The sequence below is a fragment of the Gymnoscopelus microlampas genome, assembly GCF_963454915.1.
Source record: "Gymnoscopelus microlampas genome assembly, chromosome: 11".
NCBI classification, from domain to species: domain Eukaryota; kingdom Metazoa; phylum Chordata; class Actinopteri; order Myctophiformes; family Myctophidae; genus Gymnoscopelus; species Gymnoscopelus microlampas.
In genome coordinates this window covers 23,931,413-23,948,617 of record NC_139948.1, presented here as the reverse complement: position 1 = coordinate 23,948,617, position 17,205 = coordinate 23,931,413, and the positions used below count along the sequence as shown (strand labels likewise).

The 17,205-nt window shown below is 40.2% G+C and overlaps 1 protein-coding gene across 1 annotated transcript; it reads left to right on the top strand.

Moving 5' to 3' along the window:
* Window positions 1-3,354: 3,354 nt before the first annotated feature.
* hapstr1a (HUWE1 associated protein modifying stress responses a) lies at window positions 3,355-16,693 on the top strand. The gene is made up of 5 exons (XM_084072877.1): window positions 3,355-3,760; window positions 6,249-6,329; window positions 6,997-7,064; window positions 7,411-7,615; window positions 12,505-16,693. The coding sequence occupies exons 1-5, from the start codon at window positions 3,562-3,564 to the stop codon at window positions 12,831-12,833; spliced, it is 882 nt and encodes a 293-aa protein (XP_083929003.1). The 5' UTR covers window positions 3,355-3,561; the 3' UTR covers window positions 12,834-16,693.
* Window positions 16,694-17,205: the final 512 nt, after the last annotated feature.

Below are 17,205 nucleotides of genomic sequence, written 5' to 3'. Positions count from 1 at the left end.
AACGTCAACTCACTCCACAAGAAGCTGCAGCCGGACAAACAAATATTAAGCTACCTGACACTGGGCAGCCAACTAATGATGTAGGTACAACAACAATGAAAACAAAGGCTCATCTGCTATCGAAACACATTCAACAACTTTGCCCGCAATATCCCCAGTCCGTGTGCTCCTCCGATTGTCCCTCGTCTGGGGGAGAGCGGAGAAAAAAGCGACCCATTCAAACCAGCTTCTAAACTGGAATAGCACTAATGTCGAAGTTTACCAAGACAATAGTTGCCACGGTCCGGTGCATCAAACCAAGCCTAACACGAAATACAGTAAAACACGGCGCCCCCGTTGCATTTCTAACGTGTGTTTTCTATGAAGAAATGTGCCCGGTCATAGCCTGTGCGCTCCTCTCAGCAGCTCCCGTGGTTTGTGATGTTGAGTCGAAGGTAAAATCTCAAAATGGCGGTCGCGCTCCTCTCTGAAATGTCACATCCGCATGGAGATCAACCATACATCCATGATCTAAACACAGTGCAATCTGGATCCCATGGTCCGGACGGACGAGCGTCCTGTCTCTGGTCAGACACGCAGAAAACAGTGGTTGCCTGACAACCAATTAACCAATTACAGCGCAAGTGACCGCTCTATTGGCTATGGGATGTCGAAACACAGGCTTCACTTGCTGCTACGATGGGGCCTGTAAAATTATTGCATGATACACCCCGGGTTTTACATTAATGTAAAAGGAAATGCAGTGGAGACATGAATTAAATTCGATGATACATTACTTCATAATAATATCTGACTGAAAACAACTGCAATACTGGCTCCGCTAGACACTATAGTAATAGGGGGCATTAGGCCCCTGGCCCCAATAGTGAATAGTGAATTTGCATAATTTTGACCATCAACCACATGAGCCTGACTTTGTAATTACCGTATGTTTGTTGTTTACTATGTGTCTTGTTAAATATAACTTAATATAGTTCCACAACATTGATACAAAATATGTTAAATGAAAACCGATAGAGAACGTTTTCAGTTCATCCGTTAAAAAAACATAATCAACAAATAGAAGAAATTGTGTACTGAACTATTATTCAATTACATTTATAATAATAGAATAATGTTAATATTATAGGAAAAACATGATTAGTAATTTCATTGCTTGCTGCCTTGTAATTTACAAGGCAGCAAGCAATGAAATTCAAAGTTTCAATATTAAAAGAGTAATATTTTGGGCTAGTTAGGCTATATTCAGTTGCAGTTGATCATACTTTCTCTAACGAATTTTATTTCTGAGGCAACTTTTAAAAATGGATTAATTCATGTATTTATTTTTGTGAAGAGTTGTCAGTTATTGAAAACCACAGCTATGATTGAAACCATAAGGTGAGTATAGGAGTTAATTGTAAAAAAAAAATATATAAAAAAAAAAAAAAAAAAAAAAAAAATATATATATATATATATATAGGTATAAATAAAAAAATAATATTGGTGAACAACAGCAAGTTGGAATCAGATGGAACACATTATACAACAAACAGTCAAATTGGCCTTGAGTTGTCACATTATTTTTTGTTTGTTTCCGGCAGGGGTCATTGCCATGCTGGCTTGTGGTGGACATTTTGGTCAATTCAATTTTTGCCACGGACATACAAAATGAGTGGACAATAATACTACCAGAAACGCATAAAGAGGTAGCCCTGACCATAACAGGTCTGTAACAGGGGTAGGCGTGTTTCTTGCAAATAAAACATTGAGAATCACTAGTACTAGTGCACTCCTAATGTGCCATAGTGAACGTAGTAAATAAGTGTCATACATATTCTGAAGAAAACCTGGAGACTTGGCATCCAGTAATTGGGTCTTATGATCAAAATAAGAACATTATAAGGGTGTGTAAAAAAGAAAATCTAAAATGTGCCATGGACAAGATCAGGTCTTTGCCATGGACACACTTGTCCGTGTACATACGGACATATTGATGACCCCTGGTTTCCGGTACTCATCTCTCTTTGCTGCAACTCATCAAACGCAGAGATGAGCTGTTATGTAGGCCCATCTGTCAAAAACAACCGTAGCTGCAATGCTCAAACAGATTAGCTTCCAACAAGGAGAGAGAATATCCCCATCTACTGGCTAAATCTGGTGCTGCACCGGCCTCTTGTCGCCAAGCAGATGCCTGCCGCAAGATAGAGCTGACTCACTCTCATTTATCTTATCTTATTATCTTACAATTTATTTTCTTATTATTTATCGTTTCGAGTTCAGCAGACCAATTGTATTTTTTTAATCAACACGCCTACAAATTCCCTTTTTGCTTCGACTTTTCTGGAGAGATGGAAGCTCTTAAACTTTTATTTGGAGAAAAAAAGGAAAGACGACTATTCTATTCTAGTTATTCTCAAGCCATCCTCATCATCACACTGATGTAGGCCTTTGTTTTTACACGAGTGCAGACCTTCTAGCCAGTGGTGGAAAAAGTGCTCACATTTTCTACTTGTAAAAGTATCAATACTGCAATGTAAAAAATACTCTGTTACAAGTAAAAGACCAGATTTCAAAATGTACTCGAGTAAAAGTACAGAAGTAATGGTATCAAAATGTACATAAGTACCAAAAGTAAAAACGTATTCATTATGCAGAATGTCCCATTTTTCACAAGTTTAAAAAATGCATACAAATCTTTTGAAGATAGCAGATCTAAAAGCTCACACATGTCTCATTGCAACGAGTTGAGCTTGTAGATCGGCTATTTTCAAATAGCCGAAGGGCAAATGTATGTTTTGTATTAATAATCAAAATCTGTAAGTAAGTAACTAAACGTTTCAAATACTTGTAGTGGAGTAAAAGTACAATATTTGCCTCTGAGATGTAATTGAAATAGGAAATACTCCAGTAAAGTAAAAGTACCTAAAAATTGTACTTAAGTACAGTACTTGAGTAAATGTACTTAGTTACTTTCCGCGTCTAGCATATAAACTAATGCTGCTATGACCAAGGCAAGGCCACCTATATATTTTCCTCAAAGTGCCACTTAACAGAGCTAATTGTCCATGTTTCTATGTTTAGATGCACGAGCAATAACACTCATTGGCGCCGTGCAAGATGTATACACCTTTTATTTCCAGCAAAATGTAGTATAATAAACGCTGACCCTCACACAAGCTTTAGTAATAAGGAATTTTCATGGAGTTCTCTTTGTGTCATTTCTCTGACTGACATGTCGTTGAGCCAATGACGTCTATAGGTGAAACGTCTGACCCGCCCTGCAGTGCAGTTACAGCCAATCGGCGTTGGAGAAATCGCAAAGGGGCGGGCTATGGAGCACACCACGCTACGTTGACTTGTATATATTCCGACGTCGGCGAGTGGAGAAAATAGTTTAGCGTCCCTTTACCAAACCCGTACCAGAGGGGAAGACCCATGAACTATTTTTCTTTTAATAGTCAAAAACACTAATATCATTCATGAATTTACTAACATAATTTAGTAGCACAGCTCCCCGTCTTTCAGCGTCACCGAAACGTCGTGATTTTCCTCTAGTTTTCGTCGCGGTGGGTTAGTAAATGGAGGAGAAGAAGGACGTCGACGGGGACTCGGAGATTCAGGAACACGGACCCGAGCATTGGTTCTCAAAATGGGAGCGGCAGTGTCTGGCCGAGGCGGAGCAGAGGGAGCCCACCGAGGAGGAGGCCGATAACGACCAGGACAAGCTGTGGCATCTCTTCCAGAACTCTGCTACCGCCGTAGCGCAGCTTTACAAAGGTCTTTGAACACGACTATCTTGCTTTTTTTTCTTTACTTAGTTTACTTCTTAGATCAGTGGTTCTCAACCTGTGGGTCGGGACCCCCAGAGGGGTCCCCACATGATTTTTTTTTAGGGGCGGGGGGGTCCCCAGATGACAGTAAAGTGACAATCATTAAGTACTTGTAAGACCTTTTTTAATACCTGAAAAGAAAAAGACTATTACTGCTTCAAAAGTAATCGACAAACTGTACTATTAAAAACTGGTCTAACATTGGCCAAATAAATAATATAAGAAAGAGGCAACATTTTTGAAAATAGCCGATCTGCAAGCTCGAGTCCTTGTGAGCTTGTAGATCTGCTATTTTCACAATATTTATCTGTGGAACCAAAGATTTAATGCCTCAACTCCTAGGTTCCAAACTGTGTATCAGGGTGGGGGGTCCCCAGTTCAAATATGATTATTTTGGGGGGTCACGGCCTGAAAAGGTGGATAACCACTGTCTTAGATAGTACTTGCTGCTTCTCTACATACAGTTCATTTAACTCTTGAGTGGATACTAAATGTAACCAAAATGGTTACATTTGGTATCCTCTGAGTTACAAATGGATGATATAACATTTTACATGACATATTTTACACTATAGCCTGCCAGCCATAACCAGACTGCTAATGCTACAGTACACAGCAGCTGATTAGGACATGTGTTATGCCAAAAAATGTGTCCCGTCAGAATCTGTTCACCCCCGAAGACAAGTCTATGGGGCACACATTTTGACAGTGAATATGTTGTCCACTCCTCCATATTCCTTCTCGTTGACTCGTAAATTCTGTTATTTTCTTAGTTTACTAGTGTGGACCCAGGGCACTTTAGGCTACTTTATTGTTTTATTGTTAAACAGCGAGGCTGTTTTTGAAATACCAATTTACAGTTTTATAATCCAACAGTTAGTTAATCAGTCCTTTTAAAAAATGAATAAATGTAATTTTATTTCGTCACGTGCAATCCAAATGGGGGAAAAAACATAGTTAAACTTGGAAGGGGAAACAGATTCTAACGTGGATACAAAAAATGGCATAACACCTGTTTAAATTTAGCGTCTGTTAGAAACAACATCAGAACTGATCGGTTATTTATTTTATTTTTTTACATATGTTGTTTTTCGTGGTGACAGACAAACGCTGACAAACGCAAAAATGTCGTTTATTCAGCTCGGATCTGCCCCGGAGCTGACTGATTCAACCGTGTTTACTAGCAGCACTAGCTAGCTGGGGTAACGTAACTTTAGCCAGGGCTAAGTTACAAAATGGCGATGGTAAAAACAATCATAGCTACGCGACATTCTCTGTTGACAGACAGACCGCCTCGACGCTGTCACTGTTACCCTACAGTTTTAATAGACACAGGCTCGTGTGTTGGGTTTACATTTATAAAAGTAAACCAATCACTGGGTCGCTGTAATATTGCTCTGCTTTCAAACATCTGGTCTGTTGCTGCTGAGTGGGCACTTTTATTAGCGTTGCATAGCCTAGCGTTCCAATCAAAACAAAATGGCGAGGATATTTTTTATGTTAGCTTAACGTTAAGGGATAATTGTTTTGTCTACCATGTGTTATGATGACAGTATTGTGTTGAGTAGTTTGTACAACTCTTGGATCAAATCCGTAGGAGTACATAAAAATTGTTGTGTCGACTCGTGTTACTCGAATGTGTTTTGACATCATGGCTTTGCAACTTTACTGCTGAGAGGGCAGTTAAGTGTCAGGAGGACTTTCGGAGCTCCAAGCAAGCTGCCGAGTTGGCCATCTAGCGCTGACTGACAGTTATTTATAATGCTAAAGCAGTGTCTACCATTCTTGATGCAAGACAAAATGGCGAATGAAAAAAATGGTCTTCATACAACCCCTGTAATCGGCGAGCTATCGCACACCTCGGACCTTTTGTTACAGTAGACACGTTGATCTGTGTATGATGACACAACACACAAGCTATTAGGGGTCATCCCAAGCTGGCTTGTGGTGGACATTTTTGTGAAAATTAAATTTTTGCCATGGACATACAAAATGAGTAGACGAACAGTAGCCCTAAATTACCAGTATAGGTCTATAACTCTTGAGAGTGTGCAAATTATGGTTCCATTTGTACACTCAGAGTTATGTGGGTCCTTGAAAATAAAACGTTTGAGAACCACTACCTGTGGACTCCCTAATGTGCCATACATAGATAGTGTCATAGTAAATCTGTGTCATACATATTCTGAAGAAAACCTGGAGACTGACATTCAGTCTTATCAGGGTCTTATGATCAAAATAATATTATAATGTTAAATAAAAACAAAATCTGAAATATGTCACGGACCAGGCCAAGTCTTGCCACGAACATATTAATAACCCCAGTAAAAGTAGACAACAGCACATGTTTCTATTTGGTATTAATAAATACTGATTTACACACAGTCGGATACAGCACATCGTTTGTAAATACACATGTTCCTTTCTCCCCACAGACAGAGTATGCCATCAACAGGGTCTGTCATTGTGGGTGCCATTTCAAAATGCCGCAACTGCGGTCACCAACCTCTACAAAGGTAAGAAGCACATATCATCATAATGCCCTGTGAGTTGGACTTAGCATTGAATTTAGATGTCACTTAATGTCTATGGCTGCAATTGGGTGTCCTTGTCCTACCATTGGCAGTAAGCGTGCTATCATTGTACTTGTAAATGAAAACATACATTCATTGATTTGCCCCTCCAGTGAAAATGTAAACGGACTGCATGTCATCTCATCACGTCATAGAACGATTTAGCTACTACAGGCCTTACAGCACTTTCTTTTTTGTTTATGGTATTGTTTGTTGTTGTTTTGAATTATACACACCATTTATGAGTTATATTAGTTGTACCTACCAGTTATTGTTGACTGAAAGACAGATAAGCCTCTTTGACTGAGCTGTCGGTAGCATGTGTTTCAGTTCACACACACATTCCCAATACAGTCTTTAGATTTTTACCCCATGCTATTTTATCTTGCTAGAGTTATGTTTTACATTGTACTTGTAGGTGTGCTTTTATAGAAACCTATTTTTATTTATTGCAGTTGTTTTTGAGGAGGATTAACTGTCCAATCCACTATATGGGTCACTATTTCTCCACAGTTTAAACATGTTCTCTCATAATGCTCATTCTGATCATTTCTATACCTGTCTTATCTCTTTCTTGTTTCCATCTTATTTCTTTGGGTATCTTTTTCAGAGAGCGTGGAGGCCCACCAGAGAAGCTTTGACTTGGGCATCCAAATTGGCCACCAACGTCGTAACAAGGTTTGAATTGTGTTTCTTAATTGTTTTTGTAACGGAACCCACTTTCATTAATATTTCTCACATTAAACTTCTCTGTGATATTCTTCTGCTTGTTGGGAACCAGCAAAATAAACAGTGATGAGCTACATGGCAAGAAATGAGCACTGTGGACATCCCATACTAGACTGACCAGTTAGGGCGTTGATCGTATAAACTGATATAATCATGATGTTTTGAGTTTGCATCCGGCTCAGAGCCTGTCCCATAAGCCCTTTCTCTAGCTAACAAAGTCGAAATGCTTCAACGGTTATTAGGTTTTCCTTTTGATATCCAGTTAAGGGATGGATATTCTGTTCCATTATTACAGGATGTGTTGGCCTGGGTGAAAAAACGTAGGAGAACCATACGCAGGGAGGATCTTATCAGTTTCCTCTGTGGCAAAGCTCCACCTCCCAGGAGCAGCAGGGCCAACCCACGACTGGCCATGGTTAGCCGGGCTAACCCTTCCTCTGAGACGGGCTCCTCCGTGGAGACAGACCTTCAACCCTTCAGGGAGGCCATAGCATTGCATGGTAAGATAGTGTTTATATACACTGTGTGTGTGTGTGTGTGTGTGTGTGTGTGTGTGTGTGTGTGTATATATATATTTTTAATTATATGACATGATTAAAAGAATACTTCAACCTTCTCATGTACGTGCATTTTGCATGGGTGCTCTGTGAGCTTTTGATACAGAAAAAATAAATACAAAATTGGTAAGCTTCAACTTGAAAAAGATCATACTTTGATTGATAGCCAACATGATAAAAGTATGGTCTTTATTTTCTTTAACACAATTGAGCTACACAACTCATTATCTTTAGTGGACATATAACACGAAAGGAGTTAAATAAAACAATAAAATATAGTATGGTTATGTGTGAAAGACCGAGGGAGAGAAAGGAAGCCAGACAGACTAACCACTAACCAGACACAGTGATTAAAGGAGAATTTCACCAACGTTTTTCTTACCTTTTTATATGATATCCTAGGAGGAGTGGTACAGTAGAAAAAGATCATAACTCCATCCCGAGTCGACCGCAGCAAAAAAACAGGGGGAGGTACTTGCGCTAGATTGCTTATTTGAATTTTCTTTTTTTGTGTGAGATCTAACGTTCTTATGGACAGAAAACACTCAACAGTGTTTATGTTAGATGCGCCTCTCCGGAAGTCTTGCAAGACGAGATTTCACCCGTGACGTCATCCACGTCACTTTCTAAACACTACGGCGGGTTTTCTGTCCATAAGAACGTTAGATCTCACCAAAAAAAAGCTATTCAAATACACAATCTAGCGCAAGTCTCATAGGCTCGGGTTTTTAGCTGCGGTCGACTCGGGATGGAGTTATGAATTTTTTCTACTGTACCACTCGTCAAGAAAAACGTCGGGCAGAATTCTCCTCCTTAAGTGAATGAGAATGACTGACTAAAAATGAAGAGTAAAGCCTGCATTTTCCACCAGTGTCTCATAGGAGTGGCTACATAATAGCCATGGTAATTTATGTTGCACTGTTTGAATCAGCTGGGAAAGGCTGCCTAAATACTGTAGTATATATTGTGTATTGACTTAAAGGGTAAGACCACTTTGGTAGAGGTTTGGGTTGTGTATTTACCTTGCCATGATGTAACTCCAAAGGTGGACAAGAAATGAAAAATAATTGCTCCATTGATTAGAAATTGATAATTCAAAATATGCTCCTCATTGACTTACATTGTACGGTAAAACAGCTCTCAAAGTCACTCTTTTAGCATGTAAACAAATGCAAACAAAGTTGATTCAGACAATATAGAACCTCACCAAACCCAGTACTGTTTTGTTTTTAAATAAAAATGTTAATTTCCTGTTGATTTTGCTATTTTATTAAGAAGAAAACCTGGACTGGATTTGCGGATCCGGATCCGGATCTTCAAATAGTAAAATCAGCAGGAAGTTAATATTTTTATTAAAAAAACAAACAGTACTGGGTTTGGTGATGTTCTATACTGTCTGAATCAACTTTGTTCGTGTTCGTTTACGTGCTTAAAGAGTGACTTTGAGAGCTGTTTTACCGTACAATGTAAGTCAATGAGGAGCAAATTTTGAATTATCAATTTCTAATCAATGGAGCAATTATTTTTCATTGCTTGTCCACCTTTGGAGTTACATCATGGCAAGGTAAATACACAACCCAAACCTCTACCAAAGTGGTCTTACCCTTTAAGTGTTTTCGACATGTTAACATATCTGTCATAACTTACAGGGAAACCAAAGTACTCCCACATGAAAGATCTGTTGGTTATTGGAGCATCTTCTAGTCTGACACGGCTGCTATATTGATGTATCCAACTAGCTCACTTGCTTGTTAGCATGCTAACTTTGATTGGTGTGGTGTGCCGCTGTGTCTCACTAGACTAGAGGATGGTAGAAGTGGTGAAGTGTTTTTGTTTGGGAGAGGGAGGGGCTGTACGTGTTGTCTTGTGTCTTGTCTCACAGTTGGCTGTCTTGTAGTTTAGTTTTTTGGGGCTGCAATTTTTAACACTATTTGACAGTGGAGACACAGGAAATACGGAGAGAGTAGGGGAATGACATAAAGCAAATGGTCCAGCCGGCTGGGAATCGAACAGAGACTTGCTGATAAGGACATTTTGTGTCTTGTTGAGCAGCACTGAGTATCAAACATTCGTTCTGTATGCGTACTAAACCGAGACCTGTGTACAAATACATGTAACATTTGCATTTATTAAAATGCTTCCGACCCCTTATTCAAATGGTAACGCTTAAGACAGGGAAAAGGTGTCATACCTTTCAGACTTATTTAGTTTTGCAGTGGTTATATAGTTCCAAATTGAGCGCTGTTGACTGGACACACCTTACAGGCACTCACGAAGCCACATGTGTGACTGAAGGGAGCATAAAAAAAGAAAATGCACGTTGTTCCCCCTTGAAGGCAATTTCACACTAAGTCCTATATGAATATGCAGTAGGAAAATGTGAAAAAAGAACAGGTGTTGACACACATTTTATATTCGTTATTGAAATAAAACCTGCCACAGAAATGTTTTTAAAAATCCCCTTAAAGCTAGTTTAGATCGAGTTTTTATTTAGTATGGCATTACATTCTATATTATATCAACATAACTTGCATGTACACTTCCGATTGGTTGCCAAGTTTTTCTTTATGCTCAAGTTTTGAACTCATGTGCATGAGGTCAGTATGCATGTATTCATGATCATATTCATCTACAAATAAACCTGTCCAAAATAATACTTGGTGCCAATGGAGAATATTCTGTTGGTGGCAAATTGTAATCTTGAGGTTAGAGCTGTGTGTTTAATCCCTTTTTAATATTGGACTATAGGACAAATATGAATTCAACTAGGGAACAGACTTTTGAGTGATGCAGAGTTGCATGAAGGTTGACTCATACCCTAAAAATCTCTCACTGCATTTAGGTGGATGACTCATGACTGAACCATTTAGACTGATTTTGAATTAAAAATCTATCATACTGAGCCTATTGTGATTTAAAAAGACCCATAATACTTTCTTTGGTTCACACTGTATGAGCTTTTCTTTTGTATTTCTCTTTCAGGGCTATATATACTGTAAGCATAAGGTGTACTTTGACTGCAAAGGCTGGTTGTGCATGCATACAAAACTTAACCTTCATATCCACCACACTCACATGTGACTAAAGTGATATGGGTGCAAGTGTGTATGTCTATAGGCCAGTGGTATAAAAGGGCCTCACTTTATTAACTGTGCGTGTGTGTGTCTGAATAGCGAGTTTGACTAAATTGCTGCAAGAGCTATTAATGGGCTATGTATAAGTGGGCAGATGCACCAGCTTCTCTGGTTTCACTGAAGTTACATTAGACAGTGATTTCTTGGCATATGGTGTGCATGTTTATGTGTCTGTCCTCCTTGTGTGGATATTTGTTGGGCTAGGGTCGAGGTTGGTGTGGTTTGGGTTAGGCATTTGGTGGTAAAGGTTACTGTAATACAAGCACGCTTCAGTCAGCAGGTGTCATTTGTCAGTATGTCTTCCATCGAGTCATGGCAAGTAAGATCCTTTTTGCATTTCAGACATTTTTCAAATTATGTTCAAAATTGTTCAAAGGTTTCCAGATCTGAGAGCAGTTGTCTTAAGGAACATGTCTTTTGTCATCACCTTCTCACCACTTCCCAAGGCCTGTAACGATTTATATCACTGTTGCATGATTGACTGCCCATAACTACTAGCAGCAGACTATTGATGTACAGTAGGTGTTTTAAATAGACTACCTCATTATTTCCTAACACGGGAGATACAGGCACTTTGTGCATATTTTTACCACGCAGAACTGTTGGAAATGGATGAGTGTTTGAAGTGCCTGTGTTAGGTTGGCATCTACACGAAAAGAGTTTATTCCTAGCAAGGCAACATTTTCATTGCTGGGTTTAGTAGAAAACAATCTATGAAAGCAGACTCGTTGATTTACTGGCTGCAGTGAGTATTTTATATTGTTTCTTTCATATAGTTGAATTTATTGGCAGACGGCAATAGTCTAAATAAGAATCTGTCACTGTGGGAGGTTTAATCGGAATTATTTTTTTGGTTTATTACCAGATATGTTTTTGCACATTTTGTTTTGGTGAGGTTGGTGCACTAGTACAGGATTCTCATGGTAATGGCTTTGTTCAGTCTAAGTGGCAGACGGGGAGAGAGACTGAGAGCTGCTTCAGATTCTGTACACTGGCAAACGTCCAAACAATGCGACTGTTAAGAAAGCCTGAACCCGGTGACCCTTTTCTCCAGTCCTCAATTCCAAAGCCGAAACATGAACAGTGACTGAGAAAACCGAACTAAACAACCTCATTTGGTGACTTGAACTTAACGTTTGGGAGCTGTTTGATTGTCTTTTTTTCTTGTCACAATGTAATTTCTAAGCCACCAGTTGGGGACATACTGAGATTTTAGGCAGTAAACATATTGATCAACTAGCGTTTCAGCCTAAATGTTCTTGGTGGGGTCAAATGGACCCATTTATACATTGCTCCATCTGAGGGGTCAGTAAAAATGATGATCCTCTTTTTACTGATTTATCACATTTGTGTATCATGGTAGCTGCTTCGCTATTTAGGATGCATCATACAGCTGTAATCCCGTGTTCACGACGTCATATTGGACAGACTGTGCTGTGACATTCCATTCTCATGACAGGACATGAATGCAGCATCAATGAGAATGTACCAGGTTTATACAGTCCTGATGTGTAATCAATCATCAGAGCTTTGTAATATTTTCAAAAGGTTTTAAAAAGGGCTTAAGTAGTTAATGTGGCCCTCCTGTCCAGTATTGGATGTTGGGTGTGTCTTCTAATTTCTCCTCCTCCTTTGTTCAGTTGCCTTCATCCATTCCTCATTCTAATTCTAACCTTCTACTTCCACTCCATTCCTCAGGTCTAAGTGGAGCCATGGCAAGCATCAGCGTGCGTTCTGGTGCCCCGGGGTCTCCCACGCATGTAAGCGGGGGCAGTAGTGGTGGCAGTAACGGGGGAGGGGCCGGCGGCGGTGGCAGTGCAGGATCTGGACCGGTGTGCCGCAGCAGCAGGCGCAACGGGCTCCACGACGTGGACCTGAACACCTTCATCTCTGAGGAAATGGCCCTGCATCTGGACTCCACAGGCTCTGCCTCTGCTGGAGGGGGAGGGACCAGGAAAAGAAACTCCACCCAGTGCAGCGACGTCATCACAGACTCACCTACTCACAAACGCAACAGGATGATCTGATTGGCTGCCTGGACGCACGGAAGAGAGGAGGCTTTTGGAGCCAAGGTCTGGCGATTGGGAAGGGAGGGGTGGATATGTTTTAAGGCAGACACAGACAGACCAACAGTCGGACGAAAAAAAGGACAAATGGACAGTTGGATGGCTGGCTGTGCAGTTACGCGAGGCTGAAAAAACAGGGACGGGAGGCATTCCATTTAGTTTTTTAGTGGCAGCTGAATCCTGTTCGTCGGCTCCTTTACTTACTCCGATAGTCGAAGTGGACATCGATGATCTTGGCTTGAAGCACTTAATTAACTGACTGTGGGTGTTGGGAAGAGATCACACAGCCTTCTCAGCTACCGGTGACACGTCGAAGAAGCGGAGCCACTGGAAAGGAGACGACGACAGGAAGTCACCGACAACAGACGCAGACTTCCTCTATGGGGGAGGGACAAAATGCACTATGCTGCTTCAAAATAAAAGCCACTTGATCGTTGACACCTTTTTGTCCCTGCTTCCTCGCCTCCTGTCTCCCTCCCTTTACCTCTCCCCTCCTTCCCTCATCTTCACCCATCCCCTTAACAAGGAAACGAGGGCCATGATCGTATCGTCTCACACTCAGTGACTTCAGTTGTTTTGCCAAACGCTGGAACCAACTATGTCGGGTGACCCATCTTCGCTTGAAGCAACCTGTCTACTCTTTTCTGTTACAAGTTTGATCGCAGTTCTCAATCGACAACGCCTGCCAACCGGCAAGCTAGGTCACCTAATAGGAGCGCGTCTCTGTGGCATCTTCCCGCCTCCTCCGCCGCCTGTAACCAGTTAATGTTACTCTGGCTACTCGATTGATGGCTCTCTATACCAATAGCAGGCTATTGATGTTTTGATCTTTTGACCCTGTCGTTTGCTAACTACTCTGCTTCAACAGCAATGTTAGAATTAGCTCGGCCAGTTGTCTTTTTTTTTCTTTTCTTTCAACCACCAGTGTTCAAATGTTAGGTTTGTCGCCACTGCAGCAGTTATAGCCAAGTTCATCTTACTTTTATCACATGTACCCTTTTGTTTTGTTTTTCAGTAATTGAAAAGGAATTATTATTTTTTTTTTTGTTGTTGTCACACGAAACATCAGCCTGTTTGCAGACGTTGACACCCCCTTCCCTTAGTCTTATTAAAAAAGCAGCTGCTGTTTTTATGTGATTGTGTGATGTTCTAATGAGAGTTGCAATAATGATTTTGCACTTAGCTTTCACCTCTAACTCATGCAAAACCAATTTACTATTCTTCCATTCAACCCCACCTGCCCCACCCACTGTCGTAGTCTACTCGGGGCCACGCGCAGGCTCGCTCGTGGTCAATCGTGGCGGAGATCATTTGGGTTGAAACATACAATGAAATGGAGCCCGTGCGCACACCTCCGGCTGCAACACATACACACACAGTGGAAGGTTTTTCATCTTGTGTTGGAGCGTTTCAGCGAATGGGCTCTACTTTCTCATCCACCTCTAATCCTCCTCAGCCTGCCTGTGGGAAATGATTGATTTAACTTATTGGAAGATAATCGGTGCTGTTGAAAAAGCATAAATCACAAATGTTCTTGCAGAGGTGTCATCCCACTAACCCTCCACCAAACGTGCTAGCTGGTGTACTTGAGTGACTCCTCATAAATTGGCTGCTGTGCGAGGTTTAGGTGTTGGGGCGCAGCTCATTGTGTTTTTTTTATTTTTTTTTATTTCAAGGGGTGTGTGCATTATTTAGACGTGGATGCGTGGAAAGGTTCGCTTGAGTTCAGTTGGTACAGAAGATGATAAACGCCACTTAGGGTCTATTTCATTCTGAAAATTTGAAGTCCTTGTCTTGTTTTTGCTTTGTGTTAGGAGGAGGAGAGGAGTACGACCCACTGTTGTCCCATCCCATGAGTCAGACATTTGTGTGTAATATTTGGGGCAGATACAAATAACGTCTAATTAAAATTTTACGGTATCCAGCTTTAAAATCTGGGATTACTACAATCACATTTCAGGTTTTGTATTGGTTGATGGGAGTAATTTACACTTACTCTGTAATTAAATTGCATTCATTCAACATGGAAAGCTATGGAAGGAAGTGTACTTTTTAGGTATTGAAATGTTCAGATAATTACCAATGATGCCCTGATGTAATACTGGCATGGTTAATTATTTTATCTATGAATAAGGTCAAAGGTACCACTTAGTTGGCAGATGTTATGGCACTTAAAATGGACTTGCAGAGATGCTGTTATCTTCTCTACTCCTCCTAACCCTATGAACTTGTTCACTCTCCTCCACTTATCACATCCAGAAAAAATGTGATTTCTCGTGTTAATGTTTTAAGCATGGTGGTTTTTAATTTCTGTTATCACAGGGGTTTTTTTATGCATGTGTAGTTTTGCATTTTATGCAGTCATACTTGTTTGCTGGCTAGCTAGCATAAAAAAGGCTAACATTTATTTGTCAGATGAACACAGTCTGTTGTTTGTAGCAGAGGCATTTTTGTTTTTCTACATAAAATACCAGTGAATAGTCTCAATGATTTGGATTGGGTTAGGGTAAGGATGGATCCAATATGGATGGATGAGGAGTGAAGCTCATTTAAGTCTAGTAAAACTCTTTGACTTCTGTGAAGGAGGGTGAACAAGTTGAACATAGTGTGAGACCGCCTGGAACTCGCACATGCTTTTTTTTTCCAAATATGGAAAAATGAATTTGTTTGAACTTCAACTTTGGTTAAGTCCACAGAGCGGGAAAACGTAGGAAAGAATGCTGTCTGTTGTGTAGGAACCTTGCCCTAAAAATTCTAACTTTAAATTCCGTCTTGGCTTTCTCAGTAGGGGTCAACCTTGCAAACTGCTCATGTTGGGATGTGAATTCTTGAACATGCATAAAGTGAGAACAGTGACACGTTGACTAGCTGCCATCTCCTTTTATATCGTACTGAGATTCCAACTTAAAGGGCTACTGGGACATTTTGAATTTTTGTTTGTTTGTCTTCATTGGCTACGTGTCATTTGGACAGCTGCAGAAGGTTTTTAGGTTGTTATCCTTAAATGCCTCGATAGAACTTTTCCTTTGAAACAAAGTGGCTCAGCTAGTTACAAGGCCTTGGTGTGTTTTTGTTCTAGCTGCAGCCTTGTAGCTAGAAGACAATACCCCTTATTACGACAAGTGTCCCAGGAAGACAAAACAAACATATTTTTAAAAAGTCCATATGTCCCTCTAAGAGGACAATGTATTCTAGCCTTGTGTAAAGGCTAAGCCATGAGCATGTGGGTTTCTAAAATTCACATTTTATTAAAAAAAGGCCCTACAACGCTAAAAAGCAGAAACTCCCTGAGCAGTGGAAATAAGTAAGCTCAAGATTCACATCTCCCGCCATAGGAATTGTTGGTACAGCAGTGGATAAATTAAGTAGCAGTTATAATTATGACGGTTTACCATTTTAACACATTAGTTACTGCAATTTGTCTTTGTGGTGCAGTATGTTATATAGGATGTAAACACACAGAACAGGGTGGTTCCGCCACATTGACACTTTTATTCCTACCTGCAGTGTTGACCCCTTGACTAGGCTGTTAATGAAAGAGGGCACACTTACGGTTTCCTCTGCCCCTCAACCAATCAATGGTCTTGTCCACTTCTCACCGTCTGAAAGGCCGACTCGTGCCACGTCTCTCTCTGGAGCCAACACTATTATCAGCTGTTTCTCAATACTTATTTGTTTAAAAAAAAAGTAATAAATGGCTAATCTATATACTTAACATATAGGTGTTGGTATGATATATGTGGTTCACATTGTAAAAGAAAAGGAAAACCATGAATTGCAATTTGATGTACTACGTTTCATTAAAAAAGAAAAATGTCGTATAGTTTTGTTTTGATTGATCATTATTTTTCACCGGCAAGTAGGGGATACAGGATTTTGTTTATAAGAATACAGGCCACCAGAGGGCACTATATGAATGCAACAGACTTATCTTTCTCATGCTAAAGTAAAAATGATGTATTAATGTCCTCAAAGGTAAGACTAGAGCTGTATCATCCAGAAAGACCCGAACTTGGTTGCAGTAGTTTGTATTAAAGGTAGGGTAGGTGATTTGGTTAAAACAAAACGTTTTGTATAAAAAGGTTAAAGCACTATATTGTGATAGTAATCATTGCTATAGTGTTTGTTCAGTAACAGGGGTCTCCCTGTCTCCAGGTCTTTAATAAACAGAAAATACATTGTCAAGTAGGTGACAACATCTCAGCCAATCAGGAGAGGGTACCCATTTATCAGCTTCATTTTATAGTGTTCCAGTTCCAACTAATTTCACTTGTTTAATCTATATCCTGACTGAGTTCTCTATCCTGAAAATACTGACCTGAAAATGCATTTT

Bases quoted from the DNA above. Each gene is read 5' to 3' on its own strand.
- hapstr1a (XM_084072877.1), top strand. From the start codon at position 3,562: ATGGAGGAGAAGAAGGACGTCGACGGGGACTCGGAGATTCAGGAACAC. The intron at 3,761-6,248 runs GTCTTTGAACAC...TTCTCCCCACAG, and splicing joins CGTAGCGCAGCTTTACAAAG to ACAGAGTATGCCATCAACAG. The intron at 6,330-6,996 runs GTAAGAAGCACA...TATCTTTTTCAG, and splicing joins GGTCACCAACCTCTACAAAG to AGAGCGTGGAGGCCCACCAG.